This window comes from Tamandua tetradactyla, chromosome 6 (genome assembly GCF_023851605.1).
Source record: "Tamandua tetradactyla isolate mTamTet1 chromosome 6, mTamTet1.pri, whole genome shotgun sequence".
NCBI lineage: Eukaryota > Metazoa > Chordata > Mammalia > Pilosa > Myrmecophagidae > Tamandua > Tamandua tetradactyla.
In genome coordinates this window covers 105,044,176-105,066,930 of record NC_135332.1, presented here as the reverse complement: position 1 = coordinate 105,066,930, position 22,755 = coordinate 105,044,176, and the positions used below count along the sequence as shown (strand labels likewise).

Genomic DNA, 22,755 nt, shown 5'->3' with positions numbered 1-22,755 from the left:
TTTTCTAAATAGTACTTTCTGAAAAAATATATTTTCCTTATCAGCATGAATGTAATTTAAGGATAATCAAGTAATTGGATGCCTAAGTTGTCAAAATAAACAGTTGTAGCTGATTTTTAAAAACAGCCTTTTAAACCTCATCTATTCTCACCCTTCATTCTGGGTCCTTCCTACATTCAGACCTCAGATGTCTATACTTGCTCCCCATGAAAAATATCTCTCCAGAGTTCTTGCCTGCCATGCTGGAGACCTGGGTTTGATTCCCGGTACCTGCCCATGTGAAAAAAAAAAAAAGAAAAATAGCTCTCAAAACAAAACAAAGATCATGATATTAGAAGGCAAAACCCTGTAAAATATTATGCTTACATGATAAACATGCCAAAATCTCAGGAGCATCAGAGAAAATGAAAACATGTGCTGCCCTCTTAACAAATGATCAAATGACCAAATGCTTCCTAGCATAGCACAGCACTGAAGCATAGGGTAAGCAGATGATGGGTCCAGGGCAAGGAAGCACCTGCTTCAAAATGAAGCATGGCACAGTGAGGGTGTTCTCTATGGTTATTAAGAAGCCAACAAAGCTCCTAGAAGTGTAGGAAGCATCATTCCTCATTCTTCCAAGGAATTCCTGATCGCCCAGGAGCAGGGAAAGATGGAGATGGAGATGAGGTTTTAACACCAGTCATATAAAAAAATAAATCCAGACATGGTAAGAAGACTTTGTTCAGAAGGATCATGGCAAAGGGGAAAAGGGACAATTGCAACAGAGGGGACTATTGTAATAGGGATACTGCTCTGACCATGAGGTCTACAAGTGTTTTGAGACTTAGTCATATGGGTGCATGGGTGATTCAGTGGTAGAATGCTCACCTGCCATGCAGGGGAACATTATTGGCCCATGCACCCATAAAAGAAGAGTTAGACATCAAGCATTTTTCTTTAGTGAGCGGAATGAACCAGGTATAGTGGTATAGGTTGAAAAGTTGGCATGACCAGTTAGCAGATCTGAGAATATTTTAGGCAGCAGATTTTCTGGGAATCACCCTTAAAGTCCAAGTGTCTGTAGGTTAACAGGAATTCTGTTCTGATTGATCAGTGGGAATAAGGAGTTTGGCTGATAATTTATGAGGCAAAGAATGGGAATGGGGAGGGTCTGTGTCTGGACTTGTGCTAAGTAAATAAGAAAGGAGCTAGAGTGCCATCTAAGTCATATGGGAAGTATGGTTCTTTGCAGGAAGTCATCTTCTGGCATGCAAAGGATGGGGAATTTTCTAGGATCACAGGGCTTGGCTGAAGTTAAACATCAAGGTTCCTGAACATGGGGATAGATGCTGGGACATGAGAACATGGGATTGGGGCAATGGCATTGCATGTGGAGTTGGATGAAGTTAAGCACCACGGTTCCTGAACATGGGGAGAGATGCTGGGACATGAGAGCGTGGGATTGGGGCAATGGCATTGCATGTGGAGTTGGACTGTGGGTCTGCTCCCTGTTACTTTAGAAGAAAAGGTTTGATAGTAGCAGCTGCTCAAAAGCTCTACAGGGTAAGGCAAGGACCTCTGGAGGCCTTCTTTACAGTTCTAACTATATTTGGGCTCTGAATGAGAAGAGTTAGAGACACGGAAATAAGAAAATGTGGAGAGAGGCTCTGATAAATCAGAGGAAGTGTGGGAAAACCAACCATCAATCACTGTCATACACCACTATTGTATAGTTGGGGGGAAATATCCCTTCCATCTCTTGGCTATTGTCCTAGCATTTGAGCATCTTTCAACATAGATGACGGGTATTTAGAACAGCTAAAGAATCATGGCCTTGGGGATTGGTGATCCTCTTGGAGCAGGGATGTTTTCGAAGGAGATGTCACAAAGGGTTTTTCCATTAATCACCACTGACCCAAGGGCTAGCTTACTATGTGGAAGGCCATGTACTAAATGCTGGGAGGGGAACATAGAAGGTAATATGAAATTCTTTCCCTAACAATCTTAAAATCTGGTCATGACCTGAAGATGGTAGCAATTGGAAGAAAGCCCTCTCCATTTCTGAATAACACGGAAGAGGGATGCCTGGTCCAGAGAAAAGGCTTTGAGATGATTATTGTCATTGCCTTTGGGAAAGTGGGTAACAGGAGTAGAGCTGGGGTGGGTGGGTTGTGGGTGGGGTGACAGTCTAGGGAGATGGGATTGTAGCAGTCATGGTTCCCATGAAGGCTGTACCCTTTTGCCTATTGCTAAGCCCTCCACCATTTTTGGCATGTCTTCTGGCTTGGCACTGTACCTATTGCAGAGTTGTTATTTTCTAGGACCAGAGCCAGACGCAAGCCAAATTCTTGCCAGTCATGCTGAATTTGCCACTCTTCCACTCCCATAGTTTGCATTTTCACTGGGAGTTCTAAGTGTGAGGATTGGAGGAAGAAGGGCTTTCTGTTGATTGGTGGAGATTCTTTTAACCCACTTTTTGGACTCAACTATGGAAATTTTTGAGTTCTGAGCCCATAGTGTCTCCCAGGCTGAAAAAAAATGGAGGCCTTCATTGTTGGCAGGTCTGAGAGAAAGGTCCAGAGGGTAAAATACCAGCAGGCTACCACACTCAGAAAGCTCCCCTTTTCCTTTGTGCCCCACATATGACCTGGAGTACAAAGAAGATACCACCAAGGGCAATTTTGAAAGGAAAACTCTTTAGAGAATAGAGGGAGGTCTATTTATTTAGAGAATAAAGGGCAGAGGTCTCTTTCACATCTTTTCTTGATGCACTTTGTAGGGCTCAGTGTGGTCCATTACTCTCCATAGCTGCCTGTATCATGGGTTATTCCGTATATGGAAGCATGTGTTGAACCTGAATAAGTACAATTCCCTGAAGGTTGCTGCTTGTAAGATCTGCTCTTTCAAGACAACAAAATCTTGACTGAGAACCTGAATTTGGGTCTAAGCAGTCCAGTTAAATGGCTTTCATACTTTTAAATTGAGACTTGGCTTTTTTTTTTTTCCAAGAATTTGATGAAAATCTGAACCAATAGTTTGCAATAACTTATATGAAATTTACCAAATGTTACCAAATGTTAATGCATAGGCCCACACATCCAACAAACCATAAATAACATCGAGCTCAATTTTGGTGTTGAATTATATCGCTTCTATTTTGGACATAATATAAAGACCCAAACAAACCTAGCTAATAGGACAAACATTTCCTTTTTTCATCCTTGTTTTGTCATTCACAGATTGTCTTCTCTGTCCTAAGCTAGTCTGATTTGCAAGTCATATAATAATTTTGAGGCTGTCACTCTAATTGTAGAGCCTTTTCCATTTGTTAATAATTGATCAGATTCTAAGTGTTAAACAGATAGCCATTTATGTAGTTCTTTACACCAGGCTACCATGTGTCCTAAGTGGTTACAGCACAGATTCATGCAATGGTACATTGTCATGATTGATTTGAAATTTCTTTTTTTATTCACGGCTGCACATAGTAGTATGAGAAAATAAATGCTAAATGGGTTGCCCCACCTACTTTTATTTTTAGTGTTGCTACAATTTATTCCTAAAATGTCCAATTTTTAAGAACATAAAAATTACCAGATATGCAAAAATAACAACAACAAAACAAACAAACAAAAAACCCAGAAACTGTGATCCATTTTCAGGAAAAAAAAGGCAGTTAATAGAAACTGGCTCTGAACAGGGCCAGATATTGGATTTACCAGACACAGATTTCAAGGAAGCTGCCATAAATAAGTTTTTAAAAATTGAAGAAAACTTTATTAAGAGAATTAAAAGAAAATATGATGACAATAACTTACTTTGATGGTTAATAACATGTGTCAACTTGGATAGGTTATAGTATGCGGTTGTTTGGCTAAGCAAGCACTGGCCTCACAGGTTACTGTGAGTGTATTTCATAGATGGATTTGCATCTATGATCAGTTGATTTTTTTCACTTGACATTACATTTTTGAGATCATCCATGGTTAACTATACAGTTATGACTCATTTATTGTCACTGCTGTTTAGTATTCCATTGAATGAATAACGCATAATTTATTTTATCAGTCTATTACAATGAATATTTGAACTGTGTCTAGCTTTTTGTTATAACAAATAATAACCCTATAAGCTTTTTTTTTACTATTTGAACATTTTTTATTATCAATTTTTTTTGTTAAAGAAGTTGTAGGTTTACAGATATATAATGCACAAAATGCATGAAATTCAGAGTTCCCATATTGTACCTGTTTTGGTTTGCAAAAGCTGCCAGAATATAACATACCTGAAATGGATTGACTTTTACAATGGGGACTTATTAAATTAAAGTGGACTGTTCTAATGCCATGAAAATGTTCCTGTCAAAGCAACAACAGATGATACCTGGATGCTGAAGACAGGCCAGTGGCTTCTGAGGTTCCTCTGTCAGATGGCAAAGAACATGGCTGGCATCTGCTGGTTCTTTGCTCCTGGATCTTGTAGCTTTCAGCTTCTGATTCCAGAGACCTCCTTTCTGAGCTTCTGTGGGTCCTAACTTAACATCTCTGTGTTTTTTCTCTCCAAGCTCTCTGATTGTTTCTCTCTCTCTGAGCTCTCTCCACTTTTCTTCCTGTATCCTCTCATAAGGACTCCGATAAAGGATTAAAATCCACCTTGAATAGGCTGGGTCACATCTCAATAGAATCTAAAGGTCCCACCCACAACAGATCTGAACTCACAGGAATGATTAAAAGAACATGCCCTTTTCTAGAGTACAAACAACCTCAAACCACTACACTACCCTATTAATAACACCTCACATACTGTGATATATTTGTTACAATTCATGAAAGAACATTTTTAGAATTGTACTATTAACTGTAGTCCATCTGTCCCTGCATACTTTTTTTTAAAAAATATTTTTATTGAGAAATCTTCACACACATACAGTCCTTGCATGGTGTACAATCCATGCCTCACAATATTATCACATAGCTGTGTATTCATCACCTGATCATTTTTAGAACATATGCATCTCTCCAGAAGAAGAAATAAAGAGAAAAAAACTATAAATACCCTATCTCTTACCCCTCCCTCACATTGACCACTAGTATTTCAATCTACCCATTTTTTTTTTTTACCCCTTATCCCCTCTATTTTTTACTTATTATTTATCCTTATTTTTTTTAACTCATCTGTTCATATCCTGGACAAAAGGAGCCTCAGACACAAGGTTTTCATAATCACAAAGCACATTGTGATAGCGATATTGTTATACAATTGACTTCAAGAATCAAGGCTACTGGAACAGAGTTCAAAAGTTCTAGGCACTTCCCCCTAGCCATTCTAATACACCATAAACTAAAAAAAGATATCTATATAATGCATAAGAATAACCTCCAGGATAACTTCTTGACTCTGTTAGAAATCTCTCAGCCACTGACACTTTATTTTGTCTCATTTCTCTTCTCCCTTTTGGTCAAGAAGGCTTTCTCAATCCCATAGTGCTGGCTACTTTTAAGAAATTAATGACTTCTTAGGTTGAGTGCTACTTGAAGAGGTATCCCTTTTTTTCTAAATATCACTGGCTTTGTTTCTTCCTTGGCATTATTATCATATATAAAACTTTATGTGCAGCTATAGAGTGCTTTAGTGATTAAACATTTTATATCTGTGCACAGATGACCACCAAGATCATTCCAGCTTAAGAAAAACCATAGGTCTTGGCTAGACTGAGACGGTGATGTGAGCAGAGTCCCTCAGCCATCTAGAATATCTGGTGTTCAGCAGTCCTCAGGCAGAGGGGACAGCCAGTGCAAAAAGCCCGAGTGAGAACATTTATGTAGTATATACATCACTTTAGCCACTATCTTTGTCACCAGGGATACAGAGAGGAGGGTGTCACAGTCCTTACTCTGGTTGGTAGATTGTGCAGAGTTGCGTAAATATTATTTGTAACTTGGTCTACTTTCACAAAAGTCTGAGCACTATGCCAAGAAACTGTTGACTTTTGACTTAAGTTTTCTTAAATTTGGGGAAAAGAATTTAAAAAACATATATCCCTTGGGATATGTCTAAAAGACCAAACCTTCTGTACACAATTGCTCCTGTAGGGGTATCTTTTGGTAGCTTTGTGCCTCAATTCCTATTTTGTCCTATAGCTAGAAAAACTAAATCCAATTTGAATACCTTATAGATGCAGAGATAATAGAAGTATATGCAATTTTGTGAGATGGCTGCTTAGAAACAATTTCGACTGTTTTACTTGATTAAAATGCTTTCTGGCCCTGGGAGGGGGAGGTTCAGTAAACACCAAGCATGTTGATGTATCTCTAACTCAAAGGGATCTGCCAACAGGGAAAGAGTTCATCACTTGATGAAGTCAGCATTGTAGCAGTTCCATGAAAAAAATATTCAGAACTATTAGTTTCTAACTACAATAAAATGCTAAATATTTTCTTAAAGTAATGGATACTGTATTTTTAAAAGTAAAGAAACATTGTAGAATTTCAAATAAATTAGTTGGCATCTCTAGATAAATAAAATCTTATTACAATGATGCAGAAAGAACCTCTCTGTTTTTCATGCAAGCAAGATGTTTGGCAAAGTCTCTTAGGATTAAAAAATAGAACCAGCTTAGAAATGTTTATCATATACTTAGAAAATTACAAAATAGTTTCAAGTCAGAATGATGACAGTGCAAAAAGAACTGAGTCAATACTAATCTTATGTAGGGTATGCGTGATTTCTCATCAACTATCAAGGATTCAAGTTGACTAATTGATCCAAGTTTGCATACTGTGATAACACTTTTCATTCTAAGGCAAATTCATTGCTTAATGAAACTGGAGGAACCTAGAAGCTAATTTCAGTATTTTTTTCTTGGTAGAAGAAAAGTGTTTCCACTGGAAAAGAATGGTTATTTTTGTGAAAGACATAGAAATAATTATTTTAGTTATACACAAACACACATATACATACACAGGTTTACTGGAGACTTGAAACAAATGTGAGTTAAGTAAAATGATCTGGCCAACAAATTGAATCCTTATGTTTTCCCCAGATTTTTTCCCTTTTTCTTGCTATCTTTATTACCTTCTAATGACTCTTAAACCACGCCAATATTTTTCTTCATTTAGCACAGAATTGCTATGTCTGCAATCAGTTAGTATTCTTTAATTATTCAGCCCTCTGCACCCCATGGCCCCTTTGTCCAACACACACAAACACACTTTAGGTTCTTTCTGACATTAAGGTTGAGACCAAGAAGAATCAATTGATTCTATCTGTTCTCCAAGCTAGGAAACATGTTGAGACCTTGCAATAGTGGTTATCTAAGTGCTAAGAAGTATCAATCCGAACTGAAAATGTAAAGAATTGAAGTTAGATGAAAAAAAGAAATGATAGGTTTCTGAGCTAATATGTTTTCAGATCACTTTTCCAAATAACACTATGTTTCTGACTCTAGTTTATTCTTTGACTAGATTTAAAATGATTTCTGCTCATCTTAGTCTATCTATAAATTTATTTTTATGTATTTATAACAGAGATACTAGCCTGATTTATTTTTTCAATGGTAATATAAAGCCAAATTGTTTGGTGAAAGTAGTAGTTCATATACTTCTTGAGATGCAATTCATATGGGAATAATTGTTTTGAGAACACAGTGGGTAGAGAATACCTTAGAAATGCTCTTTGACCTACTAGCATAGGCTTCATTGCAAAAAATCCCACTTTATTACTATATGAGAACATACAATCGAAATCATGACAAGTTGAGATTCATTTTTTTCCACTCAGACACGATTTATTTTGTTAAATAAGGAAGAGAAAATATACTCGCTTCAGTTTGCAATAATAAAATTTCACATTAGGACAACTGTGTATAAATGAAAGACATTTTCTAGGAAACAGGTTAAAGTGCAACTTTAAAGTAGCATTCCTACAAGTATCAGTAAGCTTTCTAATTTGGAAAGTGTTTGAGTAGAGGTTGAGAAGGGTCAACAGAAGAAAATAAAAAATCTAGGACACACCGTGTCCTCAAGTTCTCACTTGCAAATCCCAGTGAAGCCAATGCAAGGTTTATAGAAAAAATTGAGAGGCACATGTGGCCTAGTTTAAAAGCCCTATTACATTAATATTTTAATACATTGTCCTAGTTAAGTCTTGTCTTTATGGTCCTTTCAATATAGCTTCATCCAGGCTTCCTCCACACTCTACCCAGAAATGAGAGAAATAAGGATAGGCTAGTAAGTGTTATTTGGTTTCTTACTTAATTTCAAAGATGCTTTGATTTCCCTAACCTCCTATACTCAAGTACTGTAAAAGGGGCCTATATAAAAATATCCACGCATCCAAGGCAAGCTTTGTATTTATTGTCCATAAGTTGAGAGGTATAAACAGAACATAAAAAATGTGTAATACTGATACTTGGCTTGGGGGATTTGGCCCCTGAAACTAAATTATATACTTAGCTGACAGTACCTGATGTTAAGAATTTTATTTTATAATGCAGGCTATATGAATGTCATTGTAGCTGTTTCCTGGTGGTACAAGGAGAAAGTAGGTAACCTCTTCCTGTACTGTATTCACAAAGCCACAATTTTGGCTTTGTCCTCCCTAAAGTACACCCCAATGTACCTTGTCAGTGGTACCAGATTTAGTTATTGGAAATGCAGGAGGAGAGCAACTTGATTTCCTGAAAAAGGTGGACCTTGATAAACAGGTTTCAGACCTATTTTTTTGTGTGCCAGGTGAACTAACTGGTAGGGTCAACTGTCAGGTGTCTTTAGGGAGACAAATGTGCTCAGGGAAGAGCCCGTTGAGACATTCTCCTCCGAAACAAAGGCTTGTCCAGGGAGAAAAAATTGGACCCAAGACTTTGGAGCCAGAATCCCGAGTTATTATTCCTGCCCTATCATTTACTAGTTCTGTGAGTTTAGTTCATTTAACTTCTTTGGGCTTCACGTATTCCATCCCTTAAAAACCGACACAATAACAGGACTTTGTGAGAATGTAACGGTTGAAATATTTAGAGGATTTGGAGCATTGTTTTTTGGCATATTTGCTCTCATTACGACTTTATCTGAAGTACCATCACACAGATTTGTCACTTAACCTGGTCTTCCCCACTCCCTGCTCCACCACCGTGAATTAATGCCTAGTCCGTAAGGGATTGAATGGGTCCTGGATGGGAGAAAGGATGTGTGGAGGCAGGATATGCTATAAGATAAAGACTGGAAAAGCTGGTTCAGTAAACGCAAGCTCCCTCCTCCCAGCCAGCTCTATACTGATAACTTTCTAACATATTTGCACAAAAAGGAGAGAAGCTTTCTCTCTCATTGTTTAACAGGGGTCCTGGTGGTTTCTGAGCATCCCGGCAGTGCCTAGAGGCATGGAGTCATTCAGAGGAAGAACCCAGCGGGCTGGGGACCTGCCAAAGGGAGGTGGTGGGCAAGCGAAGAGGAATAAAGGGAAGATTAGGAACAAGGCCAGGAGTTGGGGGAACGGTCTTAGCAAGTTGTCGGTAATACAACATTTCCTGAGTACACACCAGACACTGTGCTGGCTGCTGGAGACATAAAGATGCTGAAGACGCAGGTCCTGGCTCAAGTCCGCGTCTGGCTCGGCATCCTCGTGCCTGGGGTCAGAACCGTCGGCGCGCAGGGAGAGAGGTCGCGAGGGGCCCCTGGTTGGGAATATCAACGAAAGATGACTGTAGCCCCGGAGAACAGATTTCTGATTGTGCAACACATTTACATGGTTTAATTCAGAGTCTTTGGGAATACTACTGACAGCACAAACGACGAAAAGTCCTGCTTGAAAACCCAACGAATAAACTACGCGTGGGCTTAAGCACTGAACTAGCCCTGATATCGCCATTTCAGAAATGCCTTTACACTAATAATGATTTAAAAATTCCAAGAACCCAAGCATTTCTTTCCTCACAAGATGCGTCTCTGTGTTTAGTTCTCGGTGTGAAAGGCCGAGAGGGGAACCCTCCGCTGGGACACCGCACACGTGTCTGCTTGGCCCCGCCCCCCATTCCAAGCCAGTGGGGTCCGCCAAGGCTCGCGAGAGCCCTCTCGGTTTCCACGTTTGCCACGTTCCAACGGGCCGCGACCGCCGAGAAAGCCTAAAGTCGCTCGCGCTCACCCGCGGCTGCTCTGCGCCAGAACAGCCCCAACTGGTAGGGGGCGGGGTAGCGCGACAGAGTGCCCGCCCCCTCAACGGTGCTTGCGATTGGCTTGCATCTGCCGTCACTCAGGTGTCCGCGGGCGGGGCGGAGGCGGGGTTTGGCGGGAAGGGGCGTGGCCGAGGAGAACGGAGTCGCGCGCTAGTCTCCGCGGGGAGTTGCTGGCTGGGTGCAAGCTAGGGCCGGGCTGGGGCGCGCTACCCGCACGCTGTGAGAATCGGCTCGGCGGGCTGTGCCAGGCTCAGGCGCGGCGAACGGCGCGTGACCCGGAGCTGTCGCAGCGCACTGAAGCGGACCCTCACCCTCGCCAGCCCCGGTCGTGCGCGCCATGGCTCCGCGCAAGAACGCCAAGGGTGGCGGCAGCGGCGGCGCCCACAGCAGCGGCAGCGGCTCCGGCAGCAGCAGCACGAGTGCGGGCAGCAGCAGCGGCAGCAGTAGCCCCGGGACCCGAAGAGGTCAGAGGCGGGGCGGAGCGGGGGCCTGGCCCTGTTAGCCGAGGCGTGGGGCCTAGGCGGCGATGGGGGGCGGTGGTCCTCAGCTCGCAGCCGCGCGCCACCTCCATCCTCCCCGGCGCCGCTTCCTACTGCGCGCCGGGAGGAGGCCTCGCTCCCTGGGCCTGGCGGGCCAGGGGACCGACGGGGCCGAGCGCGATCGGAGAGCGAGCCCTGGAGTTGTATCGGCACCGGGGAAGGACCGTTTAGCTCTCCTGGTCCTGGCAGCTCCCTCACCTGCAAGGCCAGCAGAGATTGAAATGACTGATTGGCCCTTCACTGGGCTTTCCGTGGAATTAAAGATGCGGAGCAAACGACACAACTTACCTCAGCTTTGCGGAGTTTGTAAATGAACCCGAGTCAGTGAGACTAAGTTCCATAGGCAGCTTTTGAAGAGCAAGTCAAAGGAGAATACTCTACATAGGGAAAAAAGGAAGTTGGAAATGATGTGAATATTCTTGGAAATTATTCTTTAAGTATTTTTGCTTTTATGTCGCTTTTCTTGGGGAGGGGGTTGTTGCAGTTGACCTAAAAATATCACGTGATACCATAAAATATTGGGTCACCTTCTCACACTTTCTTTCCCTTTTTCTTTTCTTTAGTCTGTTGGATCTCTACCTTTCTCCTGCTCCATGTGCTTACCCAGCAAAGAGAGAGGACATATGTTTTAAATCTGTTCCGTCTCATGTTTCAGTGGTTCTCGGTTTCTTTTATGCCTCCTTTGACTCTTTTAGGATACCGAAACTGGAATGAGTGAACACATGTGTATTGAATGTGAGCTGAAAACATTTCTTGAAATTATTTTTGACTCTTTTTGTTTCCTAATATCTGCATGTAATGTGCTCATACATATCAAGAAAATAAATCAGATAATTATAGTCATACGTTAATGAAATCTTTTTTTTTCTTATACCACTTGGCACATTATCTGAAATTGTCTTATTTTCATGTGTATTGTCCTTTTCTGCCCTGCTCCCACCCTTTTTCATTCCTTATCCCCAGCTCCTAGAATAGACCTGGTCCATAGTAGATGCTCAATAAATATTTGATGAGTGAATGAATTAATAAATTTTATAATGAAGTAGTGCAATAAGTCACTGCACAAATTTACATTCTAAGTACTAATATTTGTATTCTAAATGGAAGGAGCTATATTACAGTGGAGTCCAGTTTGAAGTTCAAAGCAAGCATGTTAATTCACCTTTGGCATAAGTTAAGATTTGTGTTCCCATTTCACTTGTCCTTAAATGCTGCTCAGTTACTTAAACACACAGAAGATAGATGAACTGTTTCAGGCTACTCCTGCTACACTGTTTCTCAGCAGTCCATTCAGATGGTTAGGCACCAAGCAGAAAAGGCTGATGAACAACTCTGTAATGTTAATGTTTTCGACTTTCTGTAGCTGTTCTCAGATGTAGAGCATCTTCATTTCATCTTCCAGTTTGCCCTTTGTGTTCTTGGGTGGAGGGAGTGATTGCATGAGAGAAAGCCACTTTATATACCCTATGACAGGTAAGAATTATTTTGGGGAAATGTATCTCATGTTCCTACCCCAATCAAGAAATAACTGGACCAGTTTTACCAGGCAGGTGATAAGTCTAGGAAATATTATGACCTAAATTAATTTATTCTGCCCTCCATACTCAGGCATTGGAGAACAAGCTCTGTCCATACTTGAGAATGTATAGCCCTTTAAGCATTTTACACATTTATTTTATGACTATCACGAAATAATATCACAGTTTGTAAAAGAAATACCTGTATCATGCACACAAAAATTAAAGAGTTGATACTGGAGTCCTACACTTTACATAGCTGAGTATTCTTTTTCCATTTTCATTTATTCAGTAAGTGCTGAATTCTGACTGCCAGATGCTTAGGAAGGCCCCAGAGATGGAAATGAGAATTCTGTCCTGAACAGTTACAAAGCAGTGTGAGAATGTGATTCTATTTATATTGCTTTCTTATAGCAGGATATGCCTGAACAATAAAGCCAAATATTCTGTTGTCGTATGTTTATCTGGTCATAGAGGTGTGAACATTGATGTGCAAACTGTTTCCGTCTGCTGAGGAAATCATAGAAACTGAAGAACTTTGGCCTTATCATTAAGGGGAGGCCCACTTAGTTCAATCTTCTAGGATTATGGATGAGGAAATTAATGCCCAGAAAGTTTGCCTAGTTCATGGACCAAGACTGGAGCCCAGGTTTTCGGTTATTCATTCATTATATCATACTATTTGAATTTTAGGCTCTCTAATTTATAAATCTCATGGGAATCAGGGAGTCGAATTAGATGCTTCATTTCTTTCTGTGGCATACAGTCCTTAGTTGCTTCAGGAAAGTTGCTTTTTGTCATATTATTAAATTTCCTTTGACTGAAATTATCTTTGAAATAGTCCATTTGCAAATCTCGGTTTGAAAAGCGGTGCATGGGCCCAAATAAGTTTTTTGAAATGTTTCATACGGAGAGTTAAGTTAATGTTGACTTGGTGACATTAAATATTATTTCTTAAGCCTTAGTTTTCCCCATGGAGGCATGGGGGAAAAGGAACCAGTCCTATGAAACATGCATTTTAGTGTAAAGGTGATTATCTGGCCAGACTGTTTATCTTGGTAGACATTTTGTTGAAAAGTGTTGTTTAAAAACTGGTACCTTGGTGAAGTATGTTAACACTGATTTTTTAAAAGTAAGTCTGCATTTCATTTAATTCTTCACCTTAATTTAAAAATGATTAGATGTCTAGGTTCCTATGGAGTTCTGTTCTACATTTTTCAGTTTTACTTTTTATATATAAAAGAAATGTCAGTAAATTATAGACATTTTACTTTTAATTTATACGTAAAAATATGACTTGCATGACCAGTTGAGCTGGGGGGGGTGGAAAGAAGTCTCTTTCAAATTTGTTGATTTGAAAAACCTTGCCAAAGAAGGCTCATGCTGTCTTTTGAGCTTATTTTTTGTAGTGCATAGACAGTGATAATGTGTAATGTTTCATGTTTTTTTACCTTTCCTGTTTTAAGTACTACCTGCTTTCTTTCCCAGTAGCTCCTAATCTGCTTTCCATCTGAACTTTTGTCTAGTGTCATGCTACTATGTTACCCTTTTCCGATAGGTGTCACTATAGAACACTTTTTGCCTCTTCAGATTGTCTCTTCAGTTTATATAACACCAATAAGTATTTTTATTTTACCAGTTGTGTACATATTCTAAATTATTGATGGCAACTACTTAAACACTTAGTCACTACTGTTTAATTATCTCAAAAATCTCTAAAAAGCAGATTTTGAAATTTAGTAATGAGAGTTTATTCCTGGCAACCTTATTTTCTAGAATTAAAACCATTCATGTAATATATTATCTGTAAAACACACATTCACATATACGTTTGATGGTTGTTAGCTCATTCAGAAGCATAGTTCTTTTTTTCTTCTCTTTCTACTTTCATTTACTTAGCTTACCAAGTAACTAATAGATATAATGCATTGTGCTAATTGCTTTCTGGTTCCCTTGAGTGAAAAGGCCCTGATGAAATTCACTTTCTTTAGTTAGAGCTGAGCCAGTTGCTTAATCCTCTGTGAGTCATTCTAGAAAAGATAGGAAGGTCATAATTCTTCTACTACAAGAACTGTGTGCTATTTTATGTTAATTTGAACAGCAGAGTTGATATAGTTAATCTAAAAGAAATTTTAAACTCATTTGGTGACTTTTACTAATAGTTATATAAGATCTTTTGAAGAGTCTGGGTTGTTCTTTCTCTCCCTGTGAGATGCAGGTGGCTTGCCTGGCCTTTCCGGCCGTGGTGTGTAGCCAGCAGCATCTGCCCTAGATGCCTCCTGTGTACTGAAGACAACAGGGTTTGTGAATTATATAGGGGCTGGGGATGGATTATAGCAGCTCTAGCACAGTTTCCAAGGACAGCCCTGGTAGCTGAAGATGCTGTGGCTGTGCTTGGAGGAATGCCAGCGCTTTCCTCTGACGTATGTGCCCTCAGAGTTAACCCAGTGAGTCACTGCATAAGGCTGCTAGCCAGGATCAGGTTGAGTTTTAATGTGGGAGACTTTCCCTTGATAAAATGAACTTATTCCATAACCAGCATTGTTGTAACGACTTTTCCTCACATTTCATAATAGGCTTGACAACCTTTCTGCCATTCTGCTGTGCAGACTCATTGCTATTTTGTGGTTCTGTCCTGTCTCTGACTTCTGTTTCTTGTTTATAGCATTGCTATTTATGCATTTCTTTTTATCTTTCATGCTTTACTTTACACTTTGATTTCACTGAAATGTTATATTGGAGAGTCCCTTTGGTTTTAGGTCTATATGTACATTTTATTTAGGAGCCATTAATTTACTTTTTTTCTTGCATGAAGATAAAAATCTGTGTTGTGTTTATTGAAGCTATCTAACCTTTAACTTTTCCATTCATTGAATCAAATGACTCTGAAGAGATACTTATCACTTATTTTGTAAATCGCTTTATAGATTGGCTTTTTAGCAATCTAGAAAGTCATCTTTCTAACTGCTTGAATAAAAAGGATAAAAACGGTATTTTTATGTGCTGTATTGATTTGCAATATTGAGACATATTTAAGATGTATAAATAGTTATACATAGTAATTCTGTGAATACTATGTATCACTGTACAGTGGAGAAATAAAACTATATCATATTCTTGGGTTCTCCTGTTATCTCTGCATTCCCTTCCCAACATTCATAGATATTTTTGTGATCATCATTCTTAAGCATTCTCTCATACTTCATATACATTTATTGCATATTATATAATGTTATGTTGCATATTAAATAATACATGCTTATAAAATAGATCTATTATTAAAAGCAACATGTACATATGAAAACTTGCTTAGGAGGTATGTCTACATTTCTCTTTGTGTGTACAAGTGTGTGTATTCACATATATAATTGTTTTACTTGTGATAAAATTTTGTAATGCTTTCATACTTGGCGTTCTGATTTAGCACCATTTGTTTGAGATCCCACTGGTTCTTTATTTTCATTGCAGTATTTGCGGTGTATGATTGTTTACTGTACAAATGTGCCACAGTTTGTCTAGCTATCTTGCTATATTGATGGCCACTTTGTTTCATTTTTTATTTTAAACAATGCTGCCCTGAACACTTTGTACCTTCCCCTGTGTGCATGTGCCAGCATTAATCTAGGGCTTGTATCTATGAGTGAAATTATTGATTCATGAGAATATGCATATTAAGCTTTACTAGGTACTCCTTTTTTTTTTAACCCCAAAGTGACTGTACTAATTTATACTTCCACCCATAGTACAGTATAAGAGTTCCTTTTGGTCCCAGCATATTACCAACCCTTGATAGCATCAAACTTGTAATGTCTGCAAGTTTAGTGAGTGTAGAATAGTACTTTGTAGTTGAAATTTGCATTTTCCTGATTACCACTGAGACTGGGAATGGCCATTTGTGTTTCTTCTGTGGATTGCCTGTTCATATGTATTTGTTTATTTTTCTCTGAGTTTTTTGAGCTTTTATTATTGATTTGCAGAATTTTTTTCTATAGCTGGACACTAATCTTTTGATTATTTGTGTGGCAAAGGGCTTCTTACTGTTTGTGGTTATCCACATTATTTTCTGAGGTATATGAATATAATTTAAAAATTATATATATAATACACTTGTGAAATTTTTCCATTTTCTACTTTACAGTTTGTGATTTTGCGTTTTATTTAAGAATTCCTTTCTAACCCAGAGGTTATAAAGACATCCTCTCGTTTTCTCCTAAAATATTTAAAATTTTACTTTTCTACATTTAGACCTCTAAACTACCTGGTGTAGATTTTTTTTTCTTTTTTCCCTTTTTTTTCTGTATCATGTATGGCGGGGTTGCATTTCATTATTTCTCCATGTGACTGTCCCATTATGGTAGCACCATTTGTTGAATTATTTTTTGTTTCTTTTTTTTGGGGAAAGTGCATGGACTGGGAGTTGAACCCAGGTCTCCTGCATGACAGGCCAGAATTCTACCACTGAACTACCCTCACACCCCTTTAGTGTAGATTTTAATTGTTTATATATTGGAGGTAGGAATCCATTCAGTATTTTTGAGGAGTGCATGATGGGCATTTTCCATACCATTAGTTTCAGTGTAATTTTTGTTCACTCATCTGCATTATCACCTCTTGTATATAAAATTCCCATATGTGAGGCTCTGTTTTGGTTCTTATTGGAAGGAGCAGTATTCCACTGAATCAATCATTATAGCTTTGTAGTAAGTCTTCATATTAGATAAAGCAAGTCCTTCTCCCTCCTCTTCACCACTCTCCTTGCTCTTTTTGGATCTTTCCTTGAATTTGCCTATCTAGTGTCATGAAAAAATTTCAGGATTTTGACTAGAATTATATTGACTTTATAGAACAATTGGAGACAGACACACGTTTATAATTTTCAGTCTTTCTTTGTGTAAGCATGGTATAGTTTTCTATTTAGGTTTTATAATGTAGTTTTATAATTTTATCTGAAAGTCATGTATACCTTTTATTAGAGTTCATCTATGTTCTTTCTATTTTTACTACCATATTTTTAACCAGTTATTTATTTTGAAAAATTTAAGATATGCATCCATTGAAAGACTTGTACAATGACCATTCATATAGACATTTTCCTGGTTTGAAAGTTACATACCGTAGAAAAACCATGTTTTAATCTTCATTCAATCTTGTCGGCGCAGCCATTTTTTTAAAAATCCTAATCCAATATTGCAGGACAGAACCTTTTGATTAGATTATATCCACAGACATGTTGCATGCTCAATTGTGGGTGTGGTCTTTGATTAGATGGAGATGTGATTCTACCCATTCCACCTGGGTCTTTATTAGTTTAATGAAATTCTTTAAAAAAGGAAACATTTGGAAAGATGTTTACAAACAGAAACATCTGAAGCCTCAGAGTGACAGAGAGAGCAGATATAGACACTTGGAGAAAGGTTGCTTCAGAGAACAGAGATACAGATGTTTGGAGATGCTTGGAGCCCAGCAGACGTCATCATGAAATATTAAGCAAGCCAGAACCTGGAGAGAGCCAAGGGAAACCCAGAGATGAAAGACAGCACCAGAGAAGCAAAGTGAGGAACCCCCACAGTAACAGAGGCTGAAAACAATGGAGCCCAGGACCAAGGGACCAGCAGATGGCAGCCACATGACTTCCCAGCTGACAGAGGTGTTCCTGACCCATCAGCCTTTCTTGAGTGAAGGTAGCCTCTTGTTGATTCCTTAATTTGGACTTCCACTTCCTTAGAACTGTAAACTTGTAACTTATTAAATTCCCTTTTTAAAGAGCCATTCCATTTTCGGTATATTGCATTCCGGCAGCTTACAAACTGATACAGACATCATCTAGGTTGTACGGTGGTTAACATTTTGATATATTTGTTTTTATCAAGTCCATCAATCAATTTTATTTTTTAGGCTTATTAAAGTAAGTTGTAGATATCCGAATACCTTACTTTTAAACAGTGAAACATGTCTATTATTTATGATTCTCCCTGCGCACCCCTGAGGTAAAATTTACTGTGAATTCAAATATTAGTGTACCATTTGATGAGTTTTGATAAATGTGTATCAGATGTAATCCAACCCCTTATCAAGATACAGAATAGTTCCATCACCTCAGAAAGTTCTCTCAAGCCTTCCCTGCCATCCCTTCTGCCAATGGAGGTTACCGTTGTACTGTTTTTTCCCCATCATATTATCTTTTCTTGAACTTCATATAAATGAAATCATACAGGGAGCACTCTTTTGTATGAGGCTTCTTTCACTCAGCATAATATTAATGGATGTGTGGGTTGTTCTTTGTTATGAGCTATTATCAATAAAGATGCGATGAATAGTGTTGTTTTTGGTCAACATATGCTTTCGTTTCTCTTGGGCATTGGAGAGGGAAAGTTGTTGTGCTATTTTATACTCCTACTGACATCATATATGAGATTTTTAGTTCTACATCTCTATCTCCATTTGGTGGTGGTGGTGTTTTTAATTTCAGCTGTTCTGGTTGGTGTGCAGTGCCTTCTCATCATAGTTTTTAATTGCATTTCCCTGATGACTAATGTTTATTGAGCCCTTTTTCTTGTGCATATTGGCTATACACATTATCTTCCTTTATTTAGCTTCTATTTAGCTTTAACGTCCCTCTCTCCTCCTGTCTTTTTGGTCATTTTATTTTTGAGTTGTAGTTCTGGATAGAAGTTCTTTGCTAGGTATGAATCTTGCACATATTTCTCTCAATTGATGGCTTACCTTTTCATATCTTAATTGTATCTTTTGAAGACCCCACAGTTTTAATATTGATGAAATCTACTGTATCAATTTGTTTTCTTATGAATATTGCTTTCTTTGTCCTGTGTAAGAGACCTTTGTGTACTTAGAAGCTTTAGAGTTGTAGCTTTTACTTTTAGGTCTATGACATTCTCAAATTGGTTTTTGTGTGTGAAGGATATAAGAATAGAAGATAAGCATTTTTCCATGCAGATATCCAGTTGTTCCAGCACCATTTGTTGAAAACACTTTGCTTTCATCATTGAATTACTTTTGGCATCTCTGTTGAAAAGCAAGTGACAACACAAGTATGGGTGTATTTCTGGGCTTTTTATAAAAGTCTTTAATCTATCCTTATACCAGCATCACACAGTCTTATTTACTCTATAGTGTGAATCTTGTAACCAGGTAGAGGAAATCCTCCAACTTTGTTGTTCTTTTTCAAGTGTTCCACGTCTTTTGCCTCTCTTCATAAATTTTAGAATCCATTTCTCAATGTCTAAAAAAAATAAGTCTGCTAGTATTTATGATTAGGATTGTATTGCATCCAGAGACGACTTTGGGAGACTAGGAATCTTCATGCTGTCGAATCTTCCCAGCATTCAGCTGTTGAACGAAGTATCTATCTTCATTTATTTAGGTCTTTAATTTCCTTCTGCCACATATTTTTGGTGTAGAGATCTGACACATTTTTTGTTAAATGGTTTTTTTTAAAAATATTTTAATATTTGGCTGTTATCGTAAATGGTATTTTTTTAAATTTCATTTTTCCAATTATTTGCTGCCAGTGTTTAGATATCCAGTTGATACTTGTGCTGGTTTAAAAGGATGTATGCCCCCGAGAAAAGCCATGTTTTAATCAAAATATCATTTCGTAAAGGTAGAATAATCTCTATTCAATACTGTATGTTTGAAACTGTTATCAGATCATCTCCCTGGATGATGTGATTTAGTCGAGAGTGGTTGTTAAACTGGATTAGGTGACGACATGTGTTCACCCATTTGGGTGGGTCTTGATTGGTTTATTGGAGTCCTATAAAAGAGAAAGCATTTTGGAGAATGAAGGAGATTTGGAGAGCAGAGAATGTTACAGCACCACAAAGCAGAGAGTCCATGAGCCAGCGACCTTTGGAGATGAAGAAGGAAAATGCCTCCCGGGGATCTTCATGAAACTGAAAGCCAGGAGAGAAAGCTAGCAGATGACGCTGTGTTCACCATGTGCCCTTCCAGTTGAGAGAGAAGCCCTGACTGTGTTCACCATGTGCCTTCTCACATGAGAGAGAAACCCTGAACTTCATTGGCCTACTTGAGCCAAGATATCTTTCCTTGGATGGATGCCTTAGATTGGACATTTCTATAGACTTGTGTTAATTGGGACATTTTCTCGGCCTTAGAACTGTAAACTAGCAACTCATTAAATTCCCCCTTTTAAAAGCCATTCTGCTTCTGGTATATTGCATTCTGGCAGCTAGCAAACTAGAACAATACTTGTATATTGACCTTATCTCATGTGACTTTGTTAAATTTATTTATTAATTTTAGTAGGGTTTTTTTAAATGGGTTCTTTGGGGTTAACTATGTAATAGAGATCTATGTATAGAGATAGTCTTTTTCATACGTAATCTGTATTCCTTTTATTTCTTTTTTTTTGCCTTAACCGCAAGTACAGTGTTGACTAAAAGTGATGAAAATGGAAAATCTTGCTTTGTTCACTGTTTTAGCAGCAAAGTATATGACATTTCACCGTTAAATAAGTATAATAATAACTAGGAGTTTCATAGATGCTCTTTCTAGATTGAGGAAGTTTTTTTTCTATTTCTAGTTTGAGAATCTTGTCAAATGCTTTTTCTGTGTATCTGTTGAAATGATGGAAGTGTTTTCTCTTTTATTTTTTTAATATGGTAGATTCTATTTATTGATTTTTGAATATAAAGTCAACCTTGCATTTCTGGAGTAAACCCACTTGATCATGATGTGTTGTTCACCATATATATTGCTTTATTTGATTTGCTAAGTTTTGTCAGTGATTTTGCATGTGTTCATGAGAGTTATGGGTCTGTAATTTTCTTGTGTTCTTTTTGTTCACTTGTAATGTGTTCATCAGGTTTTGGTATTAGTGTTGCGACTGGCCTTATAAAACTAGTTGTGAGGTGTTCCTTTCACCTCATCGTGCTCTTATTTTCTGAAAGAGTTCGTATAATATTGTTATTTCTTCCTTGAATCTTTGACAGCATTTACACTGAATACACCTGGGTCAAGAATTTTCTTTGTGCAAAGTTTTGGAAAGCCAAGTAATTTCTCTAATACATAGAGAGCTATTGGGATGATCTGTTTCTTCTCATGTAAGTTTTGGTAGTTGTGTTTTTCTAGATATTTGTCTTTTTAATCTGAGTCGTTGAATTTGTTAGCATAGCTTTGTTCATAATACTCCCTTATTATTTTAAAATCTTTAGCATTTGTAGTGATTTCCTCATGTGTAGTGATTTCCTAATCTAGTTTTTTTCTTGATTGCTGTAACCATGGGTTTATTATTTGTATTGATCTTTTCAAAGAGCCACCTTTTAGCTTTGTTAATTTTCCTATTTGCTTGTCTAATATTCACTGATTTCTGCTTATTATTTTAAATATTTCCTTCCTTTTACTTTGGGTTTACTCTCTTCTTTTCTAGCTTCTTTAAGTCATTCACATTATATTGTTCAAATTTTAGTATTTAAATCTGTAACATTTCCTGATGTGTACTACATTAGCTGCATCCTAAAAGTTTATGTTTTCATTATCATTCAGTTAAAAATGTTTTCCAAATTTCCTTGTGATTTTTTTTCTTTGGCCTATGGGTTATTTAAGAATATGTTTAGTTTCCAAATATTTGGGTTTTCTACATCTTATTGTTGTTGGATTGTAATGTTATTCTTTTGTAGTCAAAGAATATGTTCTGTAGCATTTCAATATTTTAAATTCATTGAGATATTTTATGGTTATCCTGTGGTCAATCTTGGTGAATATATCATGTTTACTTAAAATATGTATTTTGCATTTGAGTGGACTTTTTAAATATCAGTTAGGGATCAAGGAGGGTGATAGTGTAGTTCAAGTTTTCTGTGTCCTTACTGTGACATTCTGTAATTGTTCTATGAATTGTCTGGAGGTTGATGTTACATTTTCCAACAATGATTGTAGATTTGTCATTTCTTCCTTTAATTCTGTTAATTTTTGTTTCACGTATTTTGAGGGTCATATGCATTTATGAATGTTACAGCTTCTTGATGAATTGCCCCTAATACAATATAAAATGTCTCTTTTTATTGCTGGTAATACTCTTTTTCTTGAAGTGTACATTATCTCACTTTCTTATGATGTCTTTTTTCCATCTTTACATTCAACCTGTGTCTTTATAATTAAGATTTGTATTTTTAGACACCTATACTTGAGTCTTGTTTTTTTATCCAATTTGACAATCTCTGACTTTTTAAGGAAGTATTGTATTGCTGTCTTATTTGTCTTTAAGTATCTAGTAACATTTTAAGAAAATATGTTTTCCAGCTATTTGTTGCTGATTTATAGGAATGCAATTAATATTGCATAGTCCTTTCATACTGACCTTTCTAAATTTTCAAATAAATTCCCTTTTTTTTTGGTGGTGCATGGTTTAGGAATTGAACCCAGGTCTCCAGCATGGCAGGAGAGAATTTTACCACTGAACTACCCTTGTACCACCCAAATTCCCATTATTTTTTAAATTGATTCTCTTGGTGTTTCTTTGAGAGCAATTAGATTATGTCTGAATGATGTCAATTTCTTTTTTCGTTTTTTT

General features: G+C 37.8%; 1 protein-coding gene across 8 annotated transcripts in view; it reads left to right on the top strand.

The window, feature by feature from the left end:
• Positions 1-10,288: 10,288 nt before the first annotated feature.
• Positions 10,289-22,755, top strand: part of ASPH (aspartate beta-hydroxylase) — a 272,195-nt gene continuing 259,728 nt past the window's right edge. For 5 of the 8 annotated variants that reach the window (XM_077166856.1, XM_077166850.1, XM_077166855.1 and 2 more), the window contains exon 1: positions 10,290-10,611. In XM_077166856.1, the coding sequence (XP_077022971.1) occupies positions 10,485-10,611 (127 nt within the window). In that variant the 5' untranslated portion in view covers positions 10,290-10,484. Of the gene's footprint in view, positions 10,612-22,755 lie in introns of all 8 variants that reach the window. The other 3 variants (XM_077166854.1, XM_077166851.1, XM_077166849.1) reach the window with 1 other exon arrangement.